Below are 18,567 nucleotides of genomic sequence, written 5' to 3'. Positions count from 1 at the left end.
TTTACCTCACTTGTGCTACACACACACCCACACACACATCACACTACCACAAGTCGACTATTCCATTATTTGTAGAAAATCAAACGAACCGCTTTCGGCCAGCACAAGAGGGAGAGGAGTACAAAAGCTGTCATGCCATGCATTCGATAGGATACGATCAGAGGGACCACCCGAGATGTATGTTGATCCTGTCCTTCCTCCCCTCTCATGCCTCCTCCTTCGTCATACATTTGACCAGGCGGTGGCTCCACCCTCGCTGCATCCTTTACCACTCCCCACATACTACATATTCCGAAGAACAACAACAAAGAACAATTGCACAGCTTCAGGTCTCTGGTAACTCTACCCTTCTTACTAAACTTACTTTGGAATCGTCCCTTCCCTCTCTGTCCGTCTATCCGAGCGAGACATTACTGCCGTGTTTATTAGGTCAGACATACATACATACAGTACATACCCATCCGTGACACACCACCGTCTCTTCTAATACAAATCAATTGTCATCGTTTCTCGTCACTCTCTCTCTCCGTCTCCACCTCGCCCGTAAGACCGGTCCACTTCTCTTTTTTCTTCGGATCATATCTCGCGCTCCTTCTTGACATTCTTTTCCGGTCGGCTTTGCATCGAAACCTTCCATTACTGTTTCTTCTCTACAACCCAACCCACCCCAAGCAACCAACCGCTCGCATCATACCATTACGGTAAATATACTATCCCTGCACATCCTTACGGCGCCGCTAGATCGGCAGGCCCCGAACGTTTATACTGTAAGACATTGGGCGAGTAGACCCGGACTTCGGAACAACACAGCGGCATCATCAGAAGGAAGGACCGTCCGTCCGTCCTTACCTTTCCTTTTCTTGGACCATTCCTCACCGTCATCCTCGTTTCATACCTTGTTCTCGGGCCCTTTTTTTTCTTTTTCGTTTCCAGTGCCGGAGACAGGCGAGTCACCCCTCTGCCATTGAAACTACTTGTGACTCTTTCTCTTCTTTGGTAGTAGTGCATCACCCACAATATAACAACTTTACTTGTTCTTCCGTCCTTCGGGATTCGTATATCATGGATGTCACCCAGTGACAAAGCAATCTTTTATCCCCCTTGTTCAATCCCATCATTGTCTTATCGTTTCATTCATACTACATCGTGTTCGACTTGAAGACGTTTGTTACTGCACATACATTCATAACATCGCATATACAACTCTCGACGACCTTTTGTGCTCCACCACAATCAGGTAACAACAACAGTCGACGCAAGCAGGCGGCCGGAGCACCCCAACAGTAATACTCCGAAAAGCTTTTCTCGCTTTTTCCATCAACACGCAACGATCAATATCATGCAATCTCACTCTCATTCCCATTCATCCTCAATACCCAACCCATACCTCCCATTCCCGACACCGGCGACGCCAAGCACATTGTCCTCGTCTCAGAACCAACCTCCACCCTTCCATTTCAACCAATCGACATCTACCTCGGCGACCGGCAGACACGCGTCAACCGGTTCCAGCCGCGACAACAATATGGAGTATAGCGACTCGGATCAATCCGACGGCGAGGAGGACAAGGTCGAGAAGGACAAGCTAGAGATCCGTCGAGAGAAGAACAGAGTCAAGCAACGCAACCTTCGTCGTGAGTGTCATTCCTCCCCCAAATGAGCTCTCCCGTTCCTGGGTACAAACCATATCTACGTAAAATAACGTGAGAGGTGACTTACTGATGGTATGCGATCTACATCTTCCATGACACCGACAGTCCGACGTGCCAACCACATTGCCGACTTGGAACGGAACCTATCGACAGCGAGAGCAGATCATGCAGCGCTGCAGAATGCTTATGCGACGATACAACAACATGAAGCCAACCTGCAAGGATGGATCCATGATCTCGAGTCCGCTTTGTTCCGCAATGGTCTCGCCAGCGATGTGGAAGCATTACGACGAATATGGACCGACAGAGAATCCAAACTACAACGTCAGAGTCAATCAAGACAGAGTAGCATGTCCCATCAACATCCACCACAACACCAACATCAACATGCTGCCGGTGGTGATTCTCTGTCAACACTGGCGAGAGCTGCTTCCTCCATACCCGGTCCTTCATCAGGCGACAGTAGGATGATATATAACAATTCCCGACCGACACTACCACGACCTTCATCGTTCTCCTCTCGACCGTTCGAGAACCCTTATCCTACGCCTGAGATCGCTTGGGGATCACAGATGCACGAGTACTTGCATGCTCCCGACCTCGAGAAGAAACGCAAGCGAGAGTCAGATTACGGACCTCCCCCGAACTATCCGACACATCGTCCGACCGCCCATCCTATGGCTGGACGAATGTCCGAGTCCAACATCCACACTCTCCCACCGATCCAGCCTTTCAGTCATTCATCGCACACTTCACCAGCGGTCAGACCTCTTTCAGCACCGCACTCACAACCCCAACCGGCACTGACAACCACGACTTCTGGTTCTGGAGCTTCGACACCTGGACACAACGTCTCGCCACGATCAATCCGAATTTCGGATCTCCTATCACCGCATCCTAGACAGTCTGAACCCTTGCCTCGGAGTGCGAGCACTGATATGCTCACATCGGCTCGACAGGATTTGGTCGATGAAGTCAACGAGCGAGAAGGTTGGTCAGGACTTCGTGAGGACAAGGAAGGGGAGATATCTGTGAGTTGCTCGGCTCCTGTACAGCACCAGATGTCCATATCCATGTCGCTGACTGCCTATGTTTTTGCGCTGTGTTTAGCCAAAACGATTCGCCGAGGTATCCGAAACTGGAACAAAACTACCCCCTATGCGATTCTACAAAGTCGACGGAGGAGGCGGAGGCGATCAAAAACTTAGATCAGAATTTGGAGATAGGGAGAGGGAGATTTCACCCAAAACAAGATTATCACCACCCCCTTCTAGGGGTAATGATGATCTGCCAATGAAGTTGGAACCGGTTCCAGAGACGAGGGCGAGGGCGTGATCAGCCGCACGACGTAGAAGTATCATTCTCATCCTTACTATTTCAGTTATAGTTCTCTTATTATAAAATGTAGCGATCATCATCAGACGACCGACCGAGTTCTAATCGCATTGGTTCGTTTTCTCTATCTCAGCCAAAGCTTTCTCATATTCCTTTTACTGTGTTTATATATTATGTGTGCTCCGAGTGCTAGGGGAGAGATTAGATGTAGACCCGTGACGCGTTCCGATGATCATCGCGGGGCGATATCAATCGCCTAAATAGCACAGTATAACGAAGGTTAACTTGACAGCGTTTCTACATGGGTTGACTAGTTACTGTTCTGCCACATCGTTCTTCGTAGCGTCAGTCGTACGACCACGAGCATCTTCCAGTGCCTCCTTCCAACTTTATCAGGCCGTCGGTCTACCTCGGGCATCTGGACACCGGCCTTGACGCTGACGTACGCTGACTTGCTTACTTGCTTACTTGCTTGGCACGGTCGAGGTCGGATCAAGTCGAAACGGATTTAACAGGTTTCTAATTCCGTACAGACAAGCAAGCAATGTTGTCGGTAAGCGATGCGAGATCAAGCGATGCAAGCGGGACGAGACGAGACAGGACAAGACAAGCCGCAGTGTGATGTCACACGAGTGTGGGAGAGAAGGGGAGAAGGGGACTGTAACCGGTCAATCAGTCATGATGCATCTGTACATATAACTTATTTGTATTTGAGAGTGACAACCAAGTTATTTGTAGAAACGCATAACAGAGTTACGTTATGGACAGGAGAGAGCATTACGGTTACGGACCAAGATCGCCCATCGTCCAATCGTTCTCGTAATGAGGTGACATAACCATGTACTCAAGTGAACGGTAACTGAGTTTATCGGAACAGATCGGGTTAGTCACTCTCACTTTCAAACGTGGTTATTTGTATTTTTGTATGTTTCTATTTGTATTTTGTATTTTTCGTTCTGCCCATCTTACGTTACACCGTAACCGTAAGATCTGCACGTACTTCTTCTTCTCATGTTCGTACTGTGCCGAGATGGACGGGATACAGAAAGATTACGTTACATCGAAAAGGTGTGGGAAGCCATTGACTGACGGCATCTTACGTGTGTAAAAGGTTCCCACACTCGGCTATGTGAGATACTCGTATGGTTTCGGATCTCAATAAGTTACTCGTGGGACGGTCCGGTGGGTTGCTCATACTGATACGTCTGGTGATACCACCGTGAATAGGTTTGGCATGTTTTGTCATGGCGATCGTCTGCATCTGCTCTTATATTGGATGTACATTGGGACAACGGGTCGAACAGATCAGTAATTCTTGCTTGTAGTGAAGAGGCAGATATTGTTATGGAGACGGGTGTCTTCTGAGATGTTTTGTCGATACCATCCACTCAAGATGGAGTCTGCCGAGTCCCAGTGATCTACCTTGTCGCTTGTCTTAGCACTGACCCACTCAGTGCCGATAATAGCGAGGTGATACTGCTACATGAGTGCTGCGATGTTACGTACGACCACTCGTGATGCACTGCAGCATATATTCACATAATACCATATCCGTATCAGCTGGCAGAGCCGCGTGGACGAGACAATATTGACTGAGGGCGAACGGTCAGTCCGCGTACCAAATTTGTAGTGTCCCACCGGATATAGACTAATACGGATGGATGATATCTCGTACTGTACATCGACAATGCTCGTGTAAGGGGCGAATGGATGCACGATGATACCTGAACATATGCGTTGTCACGTTGGAAGATGGTGCCGTAGAATGGTTCAATAAGAGGTCTGCAAGATCGAATGACTCGTCACAAGGTATCTTGATTTGAATCGGATCAAAACATAAGAGGTGCGAAGCGCAGCTTGTTCACGCGACTCAGCTAGCTAAAGAGCCTGAGAGGGTAGATGCAATTGCTTTGTGAGATAACTATTGCTAATGACTGTGCTGGTCGTTGGCGTACCCGGTGTGAGAGACCTGCGAATGAATCATTCTTACCGTAGGTTGAAGCGACGTTCCCAAGCACCGCTCTCTCATACTGTTACAAATGTAACTTCGCCCAATAACAGGTCAGATATAATCGTCGTTAATCTAACAGCATGTGCACAATGTGGTCATTGTTATATTCCAACCTCTTCTTCCTAACCCGACTCTGAGGGAACGCTAAGTCATTTGTAACAGCGCATATGAGCGTTTTCATATAGTCTAAATCTTGAGCAACGTAGCTTGATGATAGAATAACGATGTCGGCGGAAGGTATCTGCGCAGACTGTATGTTGATGATGTGACCTTGAAGGCTGAAGACATAGTTTTGACTCATCGAAGGGGTTTTGGGGGTTTGGCCCCCCACGTTCTCCCCTCTCTGCGTCCGATCGGGGACAAACGTATGATCCACTGACTGACATCAGCCACTGGGTGACGTCGTATCTTCTACCATAATGTCAAGAGCATGCCCTCGCAATCACATGAAACGCAAGCAACATCTTATGAAAAGGTCAATACAAAAACGCCCAGCGGAGTGGATTGCCACAGTGTCACGTCGTTGCCACGCGTCTTCACGTCATCCTCAACACACCAAATCAAATCAAAATACAAAATCTCCTCCCTCCCATCCATCTAATCTTCTTTTTCAGTTCACTTCCTTTTCCCACTCCATTCATGCACACATAGACACCACGATGAGCTCTTCCTGCCTTCCGCCTTTCCTCCAGACCTCGCCACCGCCAACTGCTCCTCCGTCACAAGCGCGTTTGCAAGCTCTTTACGCTTCTACCTCAACACAGAGGGGTACAAACCCGACGGGTTATGCGGCAAATTCACAATGGTGGTCCTCTGTCCTCGAAGAGACATTACGAAGTGGTTGGTTGAATGGTGATTCTACAGAAGGAGGTGGAGATAGGCTCGTATTGACCGTTGATGAGACTCTGCTCGGGAGACTGGAGGACAGTAAAGGGGTCAGACCGAAAGGTATTGGCGGAGTAGTGGTGAGTCTCTTCGACAACAAGTCGTATACTACCCTGCTCGTGTCTGATTTTGGATGATTTGATCAGGAAACATTATCAACCACTTCCCCACCTACACTTCATCCCTTAACGCACTTCTTCGCGTCCCCACTACCGATCCATGCTCCGCCTTCTCTGACATCGCGATTCATCGGTCGTCCATTATGGTGGGCTGTATCGCAATTGAACCCATTCGGTTCTTCGAGCGATAAAGTTGAGAAGGAAGAAGTGTTATGGGCTCGATATGGGAAAGGGAAAGAATACGTTCATATGCCCTTACTTGAGGTGAGCTCCGTTCCCCTCCTTCCGCAATTGAAAGTCGGGGATTCGTCGAGCTCATCTCTTATATTTGGTACTTGTAGCAAACATCCGCATCGTTCACCGCATACATGTCCACAAACCCCATCTTGTCCTACACCACATCTTTATTCGATCTCGAATCGTTCCGCGAGGAATTTGGAGAAGCTTGTTTCCCCTCAAGTCCGAGCGCGAAGAAATTGCCAGCTGGGAAACACCGATTGAGTAAGAAAGACGTAGAGGTGCTGATCAAGTGGTTGGAGAGGGATTGTGGGTTGGTAGTGACGGATGGGAAAGTGAGTCATCTCAGTTCAGAATCGCTTTGCATGAGAACGGATCGGGATCGGGATTTGTCTGTTCCCTTGGCTTGGAATTGAGCTGATTGATGTGCGTTGTTGTTCTAGGTGATCAAGATTCTTGAACCGGGTCAGGAGGACACAGATCATCCTATCAACGAAGCGGATCGAGGCGCGGTTTCCGTCATGAACGCTCTGCGTAAGATCGAGTTGCAGATTTCAAGTATCGAGGAGCAAATTGCACAGTGAGCGTCTTCCGCCTTATGCTTAAACCACCGAGGCTGATGTACAGCGACCCGGCAGATCCCATGAGAAGGCGAAGAAACATTTATCGCTGAATCAGAAGACTATCGCGTTGTCATATTTACGCTCAAAGAAGCAGCTCGAGGATCTTCTGGCGAAACGAGTTGGGTCTTCGGAGCAGCTCAGAGCTGTGATTCGAAGTATCGATCAAGCCAAGGGCGATGTAGAGGTGAGTTCTGCTTCTACTGCCCCTTCTTCACCATGTCTTCTTACATACACTGACTGTGATTCGTATTTGCGCTATAGATCATGGCAGCATACGAGACATCTACCTCTACACTCACCCAAGTCCTATCCCACCCTTCGTTATCCCTCGACAAGATCGCCGATACGACAGATGCTTTGGCAGAAGCGATGGCGGACCAAGAAGAGATCGATCAGGCTGTCCGACTCGGAGGCGAGGTTGCGATGGGTTCCAAGCGGGTGGAAGTGGACGAGGAAGATTTGGCAGCGGAATTGGAGGGACTGGTCGAGGAGGAGGAAGCGGAGAAAGCGAGGGAGACGGCGAAGAGAGTGGCGGACGAGGAACGACAACGACAACGTGTTGCAGCAGCAGCATCAGCAGCAGCAGCGAAGGAAAAGGAGGAAGCAGAGAAGAAATCACGTACAACAACGGCAGGTGGACAACAAAAGCAAAATCAGGTCGAGGAGAAGTCGACAAAGGAGACGGAGGAAGAGATGTGGGAAAGGAGATTTGAAGAAGCTCAAGCTAGGAAGAAGGAAGAATTGCAAAGGGCTGAAGTTGAAAGGCTCAAGAAGGAGGAGAAGAGAGTGGTCGCGGAATAGAGCGATGTTTGCGGCCGGCCATCGCTGATGGGGTGGGTGGGATGGGATACGGTGTTACGATGATTCAACCAGATTCATAATCGCTATGATTCGACGACTTGTTGTAGATTTGCAGATGTACATGATTTGACGTCCGAGTTGCATCTTACGCTGTTCCCTTAGACTCTGTACCGAGGCCGCCCAGATCGCCTTGGGTCGAGTCTGAAGAGATGCACTCCATATTGGAGGAGCCACACGCAGTGTACCAGAGCTTTCACATCCCTGACGAGGTGCCCTCAGACATACACCCTATTATGTCTGACTCTCCACTACGAGTCTTCCAACGGATTGCCTCCTCGCACTGCTGTACAATCGTAGCCATGCATTAAACTATGATTAAGCCTATCCACATATATATCCTACGACTGTCTGAACTGGCTGAATGACTCTCTCTCGAACAAAACTACACTACTGATCTATGATACAAGGATAAACGCGAGGAACTTCGATGTCGTTCCCGAAATCAGCTTTTGTCCTACTTCAACTGGGTGAGACGAGAGCTGGAGGAGACTCACGAAAATGATGAGGACTCCGAAAATCTTAAGCATCAACCATCTATTGCTCGTCACGCTCGCATAATATTTCAACAATTCTCTCTGAGCTCCAGAAACGTTCCTACGTACACCCAAAAACCATATGTCAGTCCATATACACGCAGACTGGGTTCTTCAGACTCACGCTGCAATGTCGGTCGTATCTGCATCGATACGCTGTACCGTCTCTCGCTGTTCAGCTACCATACCTGCAAGTTGGGAGAAGATTGATCCCAACTCTGCGATAGTAGATTCGATCGATTCGATAGCCGTGGACCGTGATTGGATATACGAGTCCTACACACGCACAGATCAGCACCCGTTCCCTCTCCCCCCATAATTCGACTCGCTCCATCTTAAGGATAGCTGAATGGTATGTGCGCTCACCTGCTGTTCGACCAATTGCATCTGCTGATAATCTCCTCCACCTGATTTCATCATCCCGCTCTCACCTCGATCTCCATCGATATTGAGAGCGAGGAAATCGGTCTGACCATCTTCCACGCTTGAAGGGACGGCTCGTGCTTTGCCTTTTCGATCTAGACCTGCGCCAGGTCCAGTCTGTGAGAACAGTAGGGAGTCTGCGTAGTCGGAGAAAACGTTAGCAAGCATACAGAATGGGCGCTTGAGTGCTCCGAGGCGTGAGAATATCATATCTGGGAAACTGAGTCCACACTCACTGTTCGATGGCGGCGGTAAAGAAGCTGAAGCGGCGGAACTGTGCATGAACTGTTCTGTTCGGTCTTTGCTGGCTTTCATGTTCTGCGATGAGTGAGAGTTAGCGCATGCCCCAATGACACAATGTCGTCCCCGCCCTGCCATCTTCCTCGCACCTCTCGGAACTACTACGGGTGATCGGTGGTGTGTCCCCGCCACCCCAATCTCCTTGCTGACAGCGATAGCGTGTACCACCACGAGCCGCTGTTCTGTGAAGACACTTGCGAGATGACGAGCGTACACGTTGTCACTCACCTGCGTTCTCAATTCCAAGACATCCTTGAAACCCATCCCCATGTTCGCCAATCTACTCTGCAACAACATCACCACATTCGAATTATGTTCTTCCACCTGACCTTTACTACCCGAAGCACCGCCCCCGCCACCACTCTTATCTTTCCCATTGGGCTTTTGTGCTCTGACGTAAGATTGGAGAGAGGCGATTTGGGTATTGAGCGAGGCGATGTCTTGTCGTATGATGTAGGTCAGTTCGGAGATTTCGATGGGTCGATCGTCAAAGAGCGTTTTTCGTTTGGCCACTGTGTCGCGAAGTACCAAGGGGAGGGTAAAGCGAAAGGGGATAACCGAACACAGAAGGCGATGAGCGTGCAGTACGACGAGAGATTCCAAGAACAGGGGGCGAGAGGGGGATCGACGCAGAGGTAGACAAATGAGAGGAGTGAGGTGAGACAAAGCAACGAATGGATAAGTTGTAGTTGAGAGCAAGTCAGGAGGTACGGGGAACGAAGCAGCAAGAACAACGACAACCAAATCAAGAGTGGTAATAGAAGAACATCAGATCGCTTCCTCTCTTATCCAGCATCTGTTCGTGCTAAGGAAGTGTTCCACTCACGCTGTGCCAACTTTTGCAACTTCAACGTCGTACTATTTATATCCTTCGCAATAGCCCCTGCCATCCTCCCAAATTCACTCTTCGTACCTCCGGCCAAAGAAGATGACACACCCCCTACGGGCGTGGCTACACCCCCATCTCTCGCTAAGAGGGGTTGTCTCGCTTCTCTATCTCTGGCATTGGCTCCTTTCTTATTTGAGTTGGAGTTGAGGGAAGATTGAGGTAAGGATGTTCGGGATTTGATAGAGTTGAGAGTGGAATGGAATTCGGATGTCCTGTCTTTAGGTGCCATGATGGACGCAGCCGTATTGGTCAGTTACTGTACTGTTGGTTTTTGTGAGTATAAGATAGAGATCAATAACATTATGGAAGTCAGAGTCCAAGTCATCGCTCGCTCGCTCGCTGACGCGCAGTGCAAGGGGTCGACAACAACGCTGTCTCACATCGCTCGAGATGGCAACAAAGACGGGATCAAATGTGCCACATGGGCTCAAACACCGTATATCACCGCCTTCGCTGGCTCGTTGCTGCTCTTGCTGCTTGCTTCGCTATCATGATGAGCCTTGTTGCTGTCAATCTGTCAACTTCTCGACTTTACAGCACCACTACAAGTCAACAAAAGCTCGACCGAGTTCAGTACACAGATTCCAAAACCGACCGAGAACGACGAAAGAGTAACAACACCTAGCGTACCCGTACCGACCTATAGGAAGAATCAGTCACGATGTCAAGACCTGCTCAACCCGAACTCAAGAGTGAGTCATAACGCCATTCCTTCTTCTCAACAATGAAGAACCCGGGGCATCGGCGACTGAACAAAGCTAACTCCCATTCCGTATAACTTGCTACCTATTAATCGCGTTCGATGAATATCCAATCGCTTGTCTTTCCTTTATTCTTACGATCAACCCATCTCTTTTTGATACAACCCTTTCCTCAATTGTAACAACCCTCGAATCTACTCCGTCCACTCCATGAACATCAACACCGACCCTCAACTCACGCGCCGCTCCTTTCCCTTCGCCCTTCAGAATTCATGGACCGAAGATGTTTCCTCCATCTACAAGGAGGCCGACAAGTCTCTGGCGTTCTTAGAGGTTTCGACATGTTCTTGAACTTGGTGGTTGATCAAGCGTTTGAGGAATTAGGTGGTGGACAGAGGAAACCTGCGGGTATGGTGGTGAGTTATCTGTCTTCTCGGACTGTCTTTCGCGTTGCTTTCCGGGGCTAGATCTGAGGAGTTGCGAAGGAGGGAAGAGAGAATGTTTAGGGACGGGAGTCGGAAAGGGGCCGGATGGAGAATGTTATCACGCAATGGAGGAGGCGAGCTGTTCGCTCGTGTCCAACTCGTTGTATAGGCTAGCGGGCTCGTCGGGTGTACTGGCATTGGCATTCAGAGAGGAGAGAAAAGGGCGAGTCGCATGTCTAATGGATGGTCGGACGCAACGGAAGTCTTCCAGTGTTTCTCGCGATGGTCGGACCTTGCAGCTCGAGCTCAGAGCTAACACCTCTTCACCTTCCCAGGTCATTCGAGGAAACTCGGTATCATCGATGGAACTATTAGATAGTATGAGAGTCTAGCCCGGGAGTGGGGGGTTGAGACACGGGGAAAGAAAAGTGTGTGGGGTGTGATGACACTCCGAAAGGGAGACCTGGTGAGAACGATGACAGTTGAGGATATACCCAGTGAACGGGCACATAAGACGGCCTAGATAAGCAACTTTTCGCATAAATGACATGACATGTGTGTATATGAAGAATGTCTAAACAGCAGTCCGTACTAACGCATCAGACTCCGCCTTCATTATTGATTACAACCTATCTAATCTAACTGGACCAATCCGAACTACAAGAGGATCAAACCTTCTCCACGCGGTTTGGTTCACTAACTACCCTCATGTCTACTCAGTAACCCAGCAAGCAGACCCACAATGACAACAACGACAATCCCGGCTCCTATCCCAATAACGATCCACCACTTTCTTCTCGCCCGTTCATCCCATACACCCGTAGAGAGGTATGAGACCACACTCTGTCGATTTCGCCAATTGGGTGATCGATGACCCAGATGAGGTGATTGAGGATACCATTTCTTCGTCTCACCTTCGTCGGGTTTACTTTGTCCTTCTTGGTGTTGGGTACTCGTACGCCAGTGTTGGGAATCCGAGAATCCTTTTTCGGGATCGAGATGTTGACTTAAGAACGGAGTCGGACTTGTTGGTGACAGACAAACAACGGTGGTACAGTCAATATTCGACCCGGACAGATAAGTTTTCGTCTCGCCGAGCCCCAGTCTTGTCCGTCTATCTTTGACAGGTACTGACGGTGGTACCTCCGTTCTCACCTCGGGGAAGACGACCACCCCTTGATCTCCACCTCTTCCTTCCTCATCCTTTCCATCCTTGCGTCCCTCTCCGGCAGTCTCCGACATCCCTCTTTGGTCCTGATCCGGAAACAATCCCGGATCATCGTCGTCGCTATCTAGTTCTGTGAACAAGTCCTCACGAGATTTGGATCGTATCAGTCTTCGCGATAACCGATCTCGTAGAGATTTGCTACCGCGACTTGCAGGTCGAGCTTTGGACTCCACCGAAGTGGAGACGGATAGAGACAGGGAGAGTGATGGACGATGTTCAGTCGTCGGAGAAGAGGAGAAGTGATGGCCGGAAATCTTGGGAGTGGGTGGATGTCGCGATGAGGATATCGAAAAGCGGGATTCTTTGTATCCTTTCTTCATCGATTGGTTCGAGATCTGCCCAAACAATAATCAGAATGGCACCTGCCTAACGCATACCGTATGCTATGGAGCGCGACTCACCCTCTTTCCCGCTCTCAACATCCGTTCAAGCACTACCGCTCTCCCGACCAACGAAACCAACTCCATCATCTCTTCCTTCCTCTTCACATCCACTTCCCCTCCATCCTTGTTTGTCCTCTCCCCACTGCCGACCAGCTCCTCGTAATGTCTTATCTCCCACTTCTTACCCCCAACCTTATGTCCAAGCGTACTGCTCGAACCTCTCTTTGAGCGAGATGACCTACTCCTGGTTGTGGAATTGCTATTAGATCGTTTGAACCTCTCAAATGCCTTTTGTCGTCGTGAGATCGAAGCAGTTCGAGAGGAAGCTTTGGTTGCCATGGCTGAACTTGGACTAGAGCCAATACCACTCTGACCACTAGAAGACGCAGGTGCGGGTCCTGCATGATCGACATCGTTCATTCCGTGTTCGTGCTCTTGTTCGCGGGTATGACCTTGAGAACTGTTGAATGTGGAGGGTACGACGATATCTGCCATACCGGAGAATCGTGATAGGGCAGAGAATCGTCGTTGATCACCAGTATCGAAGCCGTTTCCCTCGGAACTCGCCGAGAGCAGACCGGTACCGCTCGGTCCTGCCGGGCTGGTGGCAGCCCCTTGCAGGTATTGAGCCGGTGTGGTGGGAAGAGACGATGACGAAACGCTGGAAGATCGTCTTGACCGTATTGTCGACGCCGGTGGTCGAGCCGCAGGATCGGAATCAAGAAACGAATAGGTCGGTGTCCTCGGATCAGCATCGCTTCTCTCGGTGCCAGGACCACCAGCAACTCTGTGCGAGAGTGAAGAGGTATTAGAACCTGAGGGAGCGAGTTGAGGCGATGGAAGGTATGGTGAAGGTTGTCTTGGAGGCGGTTCTGCCCATGGCAACTTTGCCAGAGCTGCTGCTATCTTCCTGTTCGTTCGATCACCCGAACTGTGCTCAGACGAAGAAGATGTCCCAACCGAGGTTTTTGTCACCGAACGCTGCACACCGGTATTATCATCAGGATTGGGCTCTACACCGACTGAAGGGATGACATTTCCCCCTCGGCTGATGAGGGACGCTAAAGAAGGATGTGTAAGAAGATGGTGTGATGATGCGGACGCTCTCCTACCATGTAGAGCGGTAGTAGGTATTGGTATCTCCGTCGTTCCAGACACAGTGGATTGATCACCGTGAGAATCGTATGTTGCCCCAGCGGAGGTGGTGGAAGCGACAGAACGGACAGTGCGTGTCGATCGAGGTGTAGTAGTAGGAAGAGGTTTGGGAGGAAGAGGTGGAGGAGTGGCTTCTTCAGGTATCACTGTTCTCGTCGAAGGGAGTTGAGACGTGGATTGCGAGGTCGAAACGTTCCACCAACTTTCCCTCTCTTTCGCTTTTCCACCACCCGTCCTATCTTCTTTGTCGACCAGATCAACACGTTCCAAAGGATTAATCATCTCTCCCAAAGTCCTCTCATCAATCACACCATTGACAACACCGACATGAGGCACTGGCGACAGTGGTACATGAGCGGTCGAGCTGTACGAGCTCAACGCTATCGAATGTAGTCGTGTTGAAGGTTGAGTCAGAGGTGAGGAAGGTGTCGAGTGAGGTGCTTTGTAGAATAGTGAGGAGGACGGGAGAGGAGTCGAAGTTGAGGAGAGGGGAGAAGGGGTAGGTGAAGAATCGCGTAAGTGTAGAGGACTGGGCGTATGTTGGTTGGGTTCCGGTGTCCTGGATGACATCGTCTGGGTCGACTACGATTTAGGAGGACGATTGATGGACTGCTGGACCGTGGACAAGTGATCGATGATAATGATATGAAAGTATGTAGAGGCAGTGTGAGATTTGAAACGGCTGCAAACATGATCAGTGCACCTTGATGTATATGAAACGCGTATACGACATTGAAGGGGGTCAGTGCGCTCCGTGTATCAAAGAAACCGGAAGAACGGCGCTCGTGCACAGAAGCGTGTTTGCGCCATAGGTAGATCGTCTTCCATCGCTCGTCTCGATAAGTAAGGATACACATTATGCTGAATATGACCTTGGCACCGCTGTTGGTAACATCGTATGTGAGGATCAGGTTCATTGGCGATGGAGAAGAAGCAGATCAATCCAACAATCTTATGCGTTGTCCTTTCTTGGTTACGAGCAAGTATGGTTTCTCAGGCACAGCGTATCAGCCAACAGGGCGTTTCATCGTCTACCCCGTTATCGCGTGAAACCAACAACTTTGCCCCTTGCCTTCTATCTGGCATGCATTCATTCCACATATCGACATAATGAAGCTATCATGCACAGTGACATGGAACACAAGAGGACAAAGCAAAAAGTCAGACAGCAAACACATTCTTGAGACTACTAACCGAGTTGTACGAGTTGAGTACCGAATGTACGAGACTTGAGGTTGACCAACAGATCGCTGTACTGATTCCACAGTAGTGAGCTAGACAGAGGAATATACGTTCGTCACAGGAATAACTATGCACGGGTCCTGCGCTCACATAAATAAGTAGCAACGGCACTGCCGGATTTGTGGAATCGTGGTGGTAAGTCCTGTCGGGCGGATTTGTCGGCGAACTTCACATGAGTGGATCCGACTACATGTGGTTGTGCTAGGATTTGCACGATAACATTCATGATTGGCTCTTTAGGATCTCCGTCACTATCTACCACAAGCTATCATGCCTATCCGTTCAACAAAGTCATCTTATGGATCCGAGCCTGTTCAGGTGGCAGCACGCTTGGCCTTGATGGCCGCGTCGACAATCTCGGTCAATCTACGCCACGAGCGAATTAGCGGCCGTCTCTCAAATTGACTCACAGCATGAGAATGTACTCACTTGATCACTGCTTCCTCCTCGTATTTTCCTCCAACCACTTGTAAAGAACATGGTGCGCCGCGTTGGAATTCGGGATCGTCTACGCATAATATTCTTCAGCAACACTCACGCCATACGAGCATGGCACTGAGGAACTAAGCACTCACAAGCATCGTAGTTACGTTTGTCGTCTGTGCTTAAAAACTTCTCCCTAGGTTCTTTGATATCAACCTTCGGGTCTACTTTTGTCACAGGGAAGACCGAGGTTGTGTAATCCATCAAGTTGCAGAAACCAGTGTAACCGAGATACATCGTGGTATCGTGCTGTTGTGGAGCGCAAGCGGATGCAGGCGTGATGATCGCGTCCACAGGACGTCCAGTGGAAGTTTGGATGGCGGTGGCATTCCAATGGTCCAATGCCGACTTGATGTAATTCGTTCGGCGGAAACAGAGATCGAAGAGCTCGTGTGCGGGCATGTCGCGAGCATTTGGATCGAGGTTGTACCCGAGTTGCGGTTCACCGCTGAGCGCAAGTTGTTTCTTGATGTCGTGCTGTAGTGCAGATTGGCTCAGCGATCCTTCGCATTTTGTTATGGTCAATAGAAGGGCGAGGGTAACTCACACCACCATCAGAATTCCAGATACTGGTCTGCAACAACACCCATCAGTACAAAGTCCGAAAGGTCGCCATCTGATAGGTGTACAGATCGGTCCTGACTTACTATAATCTCGACAGCTTCAGCGGACTTGAACGGTACCCAATCAACAACTACGATCAAGTCGTCAGCAGAAGTCCAAAATATAAAGTACTGTACACTCCCAAGCAAGGAAATACCGACGCACCCTCATGTCCAGCAGCCAACAACGCCTTCTTCGTCTCCTCTAACGCTCTCTTGTACGGTGGAGCAGGAATGCAGACCCCATCATCCCACATGATTGCGAAACATAACTTGTTCCCCTCCCCATGCTCAGAGAGGTTGTATCGCTCTTCGGACCATGGCATGCGTGGAGTCCAGGGGTCAAGGTTCCACGGTCTGGCATCGAGGACGGACTTGTAGAATAGCTTGAGACCGTCAATGGAAACTGTCAATGGTCCAAGAACAGATCGGACGATCTCCTGCCCTGCGAGCGAGATCAGTCGGCAGTCAGCCGATCCGCCCTTCCATGTGAGCAACTAGGAACCTACCTTCACTGCTGTTTGTGGCCTTGGAGTATGGGATTCGAGCGTAGGACCCACGAAGACCGTACAACCCTTGATAAGCAGCCTGAAGCAGTTTGTGTTAGAGCAGCACATAATGCAGATATGTTGGAAGAATCACTTACAGGGATACGGACAGATCCACCAATATCACTACCCACACCGAGGAGAGATCCTCGCAGTCCAATCAACGCGCCTTCACCACCACTGCTGCCGCCGCAAGTTACGTTCCGCTACGGCTCTCGTCATCAGACCCCTAAGCCATGCTGGTTTCCTCTCGTGACTTACGTTATACGGGTTTGTCGTTCGACCGAAGAGATTGTTGTAGCCTTCGCCAAACCACAAGCCTTGTGACATATTCGTTCGGCAATAAAGTACGGCCTAAGAGGGAAGCAGCGTCAGTGGTCGGTGAGATCAGTGGGACTGGGTCACAGCCTTAGCACACCCTTAGTGTAAGTCAACGGCTACACACTCACTCCTTGTTTAAGCAGGATCTCCGCTATAATCGCATTGTGCTCTGCCTTTTTGCCGACCCAGCCGACGTAACACATAGTGAAGTTGGTACCTTCCACTTCGACCTGGTCTTTCAAGGAGATCGGCACTGTATGATATCAAGCTGAGCGTGAGCAAAGAGTGACCGCAGTGCTTCTCAGACAGTGTGAGCACAACTTACGTCCGCTGTGAGAGAATGAAGTGGTCATGATCTGCATTCGGTGCATTGTTCAGGAAGACCTTCCGACTTACTGCAACGGTCCGACTGTCTTTCCAGTCTCAGCATAATACTCATCAAGCTCCTTCGCCTTATTGAGCGCTTTGTCAAAGAAGACCTCTGTCAAGCAGTTGGTCTGACGCGCGGCCACCATATCATCAGTATGAATTCAAGTCTCTGAATCGGGACGATGACTCACAAGTTGATGAGCCACGATCGCGCGATGACAGAATGCCTTCGTCACATCCACAGCCGAATATTTGCCAGCCGCAATCGCTTCTACCAGCTCCGAGACCGTTAGGTTCTGCGTGATCTCAAGCTCGGTAGACGAGAGTACTCCCGGGGTAGTGGGAAAGCCCGATACATCGAGTACATCATCGGCGGGTAGGGGATGCGAAGTGGTCAGCAGCTCATGGGGGATGGTTTGGTCCCGAGCAGCCAGGTACTGTGCAGCTGTTTCTTGCCAAGTCATTGTGATGATGTTGCTGAAGCGGTAGTGGAGTTTAAGGGTGGTAAATTCGATTATGCGATATGGCGAAGTAGATCGGAAGACGAGCTGTATTCAAGAGGGGATCAGTAGGTCTTGAGGAGATCGCACTGTTGGGAACGACAAATGGAGGACGGATCCGGACGGCCGTTGTCTCGTCCACCTGTTCGCTCAACTCCGACACTATCTATCGGCTATATGTAGAGTCCGTCCCCCACCTTCTTTAGCGGGAAAGTGAAAAGTCTATTACGCCGGACTGTGCCGATGTAGCGAATGAGAATGGGTCGATAGAGGAGAGCGAAGCACACAGGAGCAGCAAAGGGGGTGTGAACAACGACCTCGCGCGTCGTGCTTCAGTCCAACCAATTAAACTGACTAGTCCTTGTTGATTGCACGGCGGGACCCGGCTTGTCAGGAGGCGATCGATTTTGATCTGAGAGACGAGGCGCAAGTGAGAGGGGTAAGGCGCAACATGACGATACAACGGTCCGATAAGAAGTTGAAGCTAGCGTTGGACATGTGTCCGGAGAGGGGTTTACCGGAATCTCAGCGGAGTTGTCCGCCGAGCTAAAATCGACCTGCCCTGATCTACTCTTATCTTTCAATTCCTCTTTCTCATCATCAACTTTCACCGTGTCCGAAGCGCAGCTTACTGACTATCGTCGTACTCTATATTTAGACGTTCGTCGTCCACAGGTCTTGACTTGCATGTGAGGACATTGACGATCGGGAGGGGGCCTTAGGCTTTCGGCACCAAGTTCCG

At 49.9% G+C, this 18,567-nt stretch overlaps 7 protein-coding genes across 7 annotated transcripts; 3 read left to right on the top strand and 4 right to left on the bottom strand.

The window, feature by feature from the left end:
* Window positions 1–1,339: 1,339 nt before the first annotated feature.
* On the top strand, window positions 1,340–2,987 carry CI109_106269 (uncharacterized protein; the record flags this gene model as incomplete). Its single annotated transcript, XM_032005029.1, has 3 exons — window positions 1,340–1,634; window positions 1,758–2,683; window positions 2,763–2,987. The coding sequence occupies 3 exons, from the start codon at window positions 1,340–1,342 to the stop codon at window positions 2,985–2,987; spliced, it is 1,446 nt and encodes a 481-aa protein (XP_031860828.1).
* Window positions 2,988–5,657: 2,670 nt separating this feature from the next.
* CI109_106268 (uncharacterized protein) lies at window positions 5,658–7,663 on the top strand (the record flags this gene model as incomplete). The annotated part of the gene is made up of 6 exons (XM_032005028.1): window positions 5,658–5,963; window positions 6,030–6,266; window positions 6,344–6,574; window positions 6,683–6,819; window positions 6,878–7,046; window positions 7,124–7,663. The coding sequence occupies 6 exons, from the start codon at window positions 5,658–5,660 to the stop codon at window positions 7,661–7,663; spliced, it is 1,620 nt and encodes a 539-aa protein (XP_031860827.1).
* A 455-nt stretch (window positions 7,664–8,118) lies between these two features.
* On the bottom strand, window positions 8,119–10,097 carry CI109_106267 (uncharacterized protein; the record flags this gene model as incomplete). Its single annotated transcript, XM_032005027.1, has 7 exons — window positions 8,119–8,145; window positions 8,218–8,317; window positions 8,381–8,532; window positions 8,623–8,816; window positions 8,916–8,997; window positions 9,208–9,491; window positions 9,806–10,097. 7 exons carry the CDS (start codon window positions 10,095–10,097, stop codon window positions 8,119–8,121), a joined length of 1,131 nt encoding a protein of 376 aa, XP_031860826.1.
* A 432-nt stretch (window positions 10,098–10,529) lies between these two features.
* CI109_106266 (uncharacterized protein) lies at window positions 10,530–11,386 on the top strand (the record flags this gene model as incomplete). The annotated part of the gene is made up of 3 exons (XM_065967806.1): window positions 10,530–10,560; window positions 10,837–10,985; window positions 11,330–11,386. 3 exons carry the CDS (start codon window positions 10,530–10,532, stop codon window positions 11,384–11,386), a joined length of 237 nt encoding a protein of 78 aa, XP_065823878.1.
* A 304-nt stretch (window positions 11,387–11,690) lies between these two features.
* CI109_106265 (uncharacterized protein) lies at window positions 11,691–14,330 on the bottom strand (the record flags this gene model as incomplete). Its single annotated transcript, XM_032005025.1, has 2 exons — window positions 11,691–12,557; window positions 12,624–14,330. The coding sequence occupies 2 exons, from the start codon at window positions 14,328–14,330 to the stop codon at window positions 11,691–11,693; spliced, it is 2,574 nt and encodes an 857-aa protein (XP_031860824.1).
* Window positions 14,331–15,316: 986 nt separating this feature from the next.
* On the bottom strand, window positions 15,317–17,327 carry CI109_106264 (uncharacterized protein; the record flags this gene model as incomplete). Its single annotated transcript, XM_032005024.1, has 11 exons — window positions 15,317–15,368; window positions 15,432–15,510; window positions 15,578–15,962; window positions 16,033–16,059; window positions 16,133–16,179; window positions 16,254–16,532; window positions 16,597–16,675; window positions 16,734–16,841; window positions 16,897–16,989; window positions 17,085–17,209; window positions 17,282–17,327. 11 exons carry the CDS (start codon window positions 17,325–17,327, stop codon window positions 15,317–15,319), a joined length of 1,320 nt encoding a protein of 439 aa, XP_031860823.1.
* Window positions 17,328–17,348: 21 nt separating this feature from the next.
* On the bottom strand, window positions 17,349–17,789 carry CI109_106263 (uncharacterized protein; the record flags this gene model as incomplete). The annotated part of the gene is made up of 2 exons (XM_032005023.1): window positions 17,349–17,453; window positions 17,517–17,789. 2 exons carry the CDS (start codon window positions 17,787–17,789, stop codon window positions 17,349–17,351), a joined length of 378 nt encoding a protein of 125 aa, XP_031860822.1.
* Window positions 17,790–18,567: the final 778 nt, after the last annotated feature.

This window comes from Kwoniella shandongensis, chromosome 11 (genome assembly GCF_008629635.2).
Source record: "Kwoniella shandongensis chromosome 11, complete sequence".
In the NCBI taxonomy this organism is placed as follows: Eukaryota; Fungi; Basidiomycota; class Tremellomycetes; order Tremellales; family Cryptococcaceae; genus Kwoniella; species Kwoniella shandongensis.
Note: the sequence above shows the minus strand (reverse complement) of the source record. Positions and strands in the feature narration are given on the sequence as shown.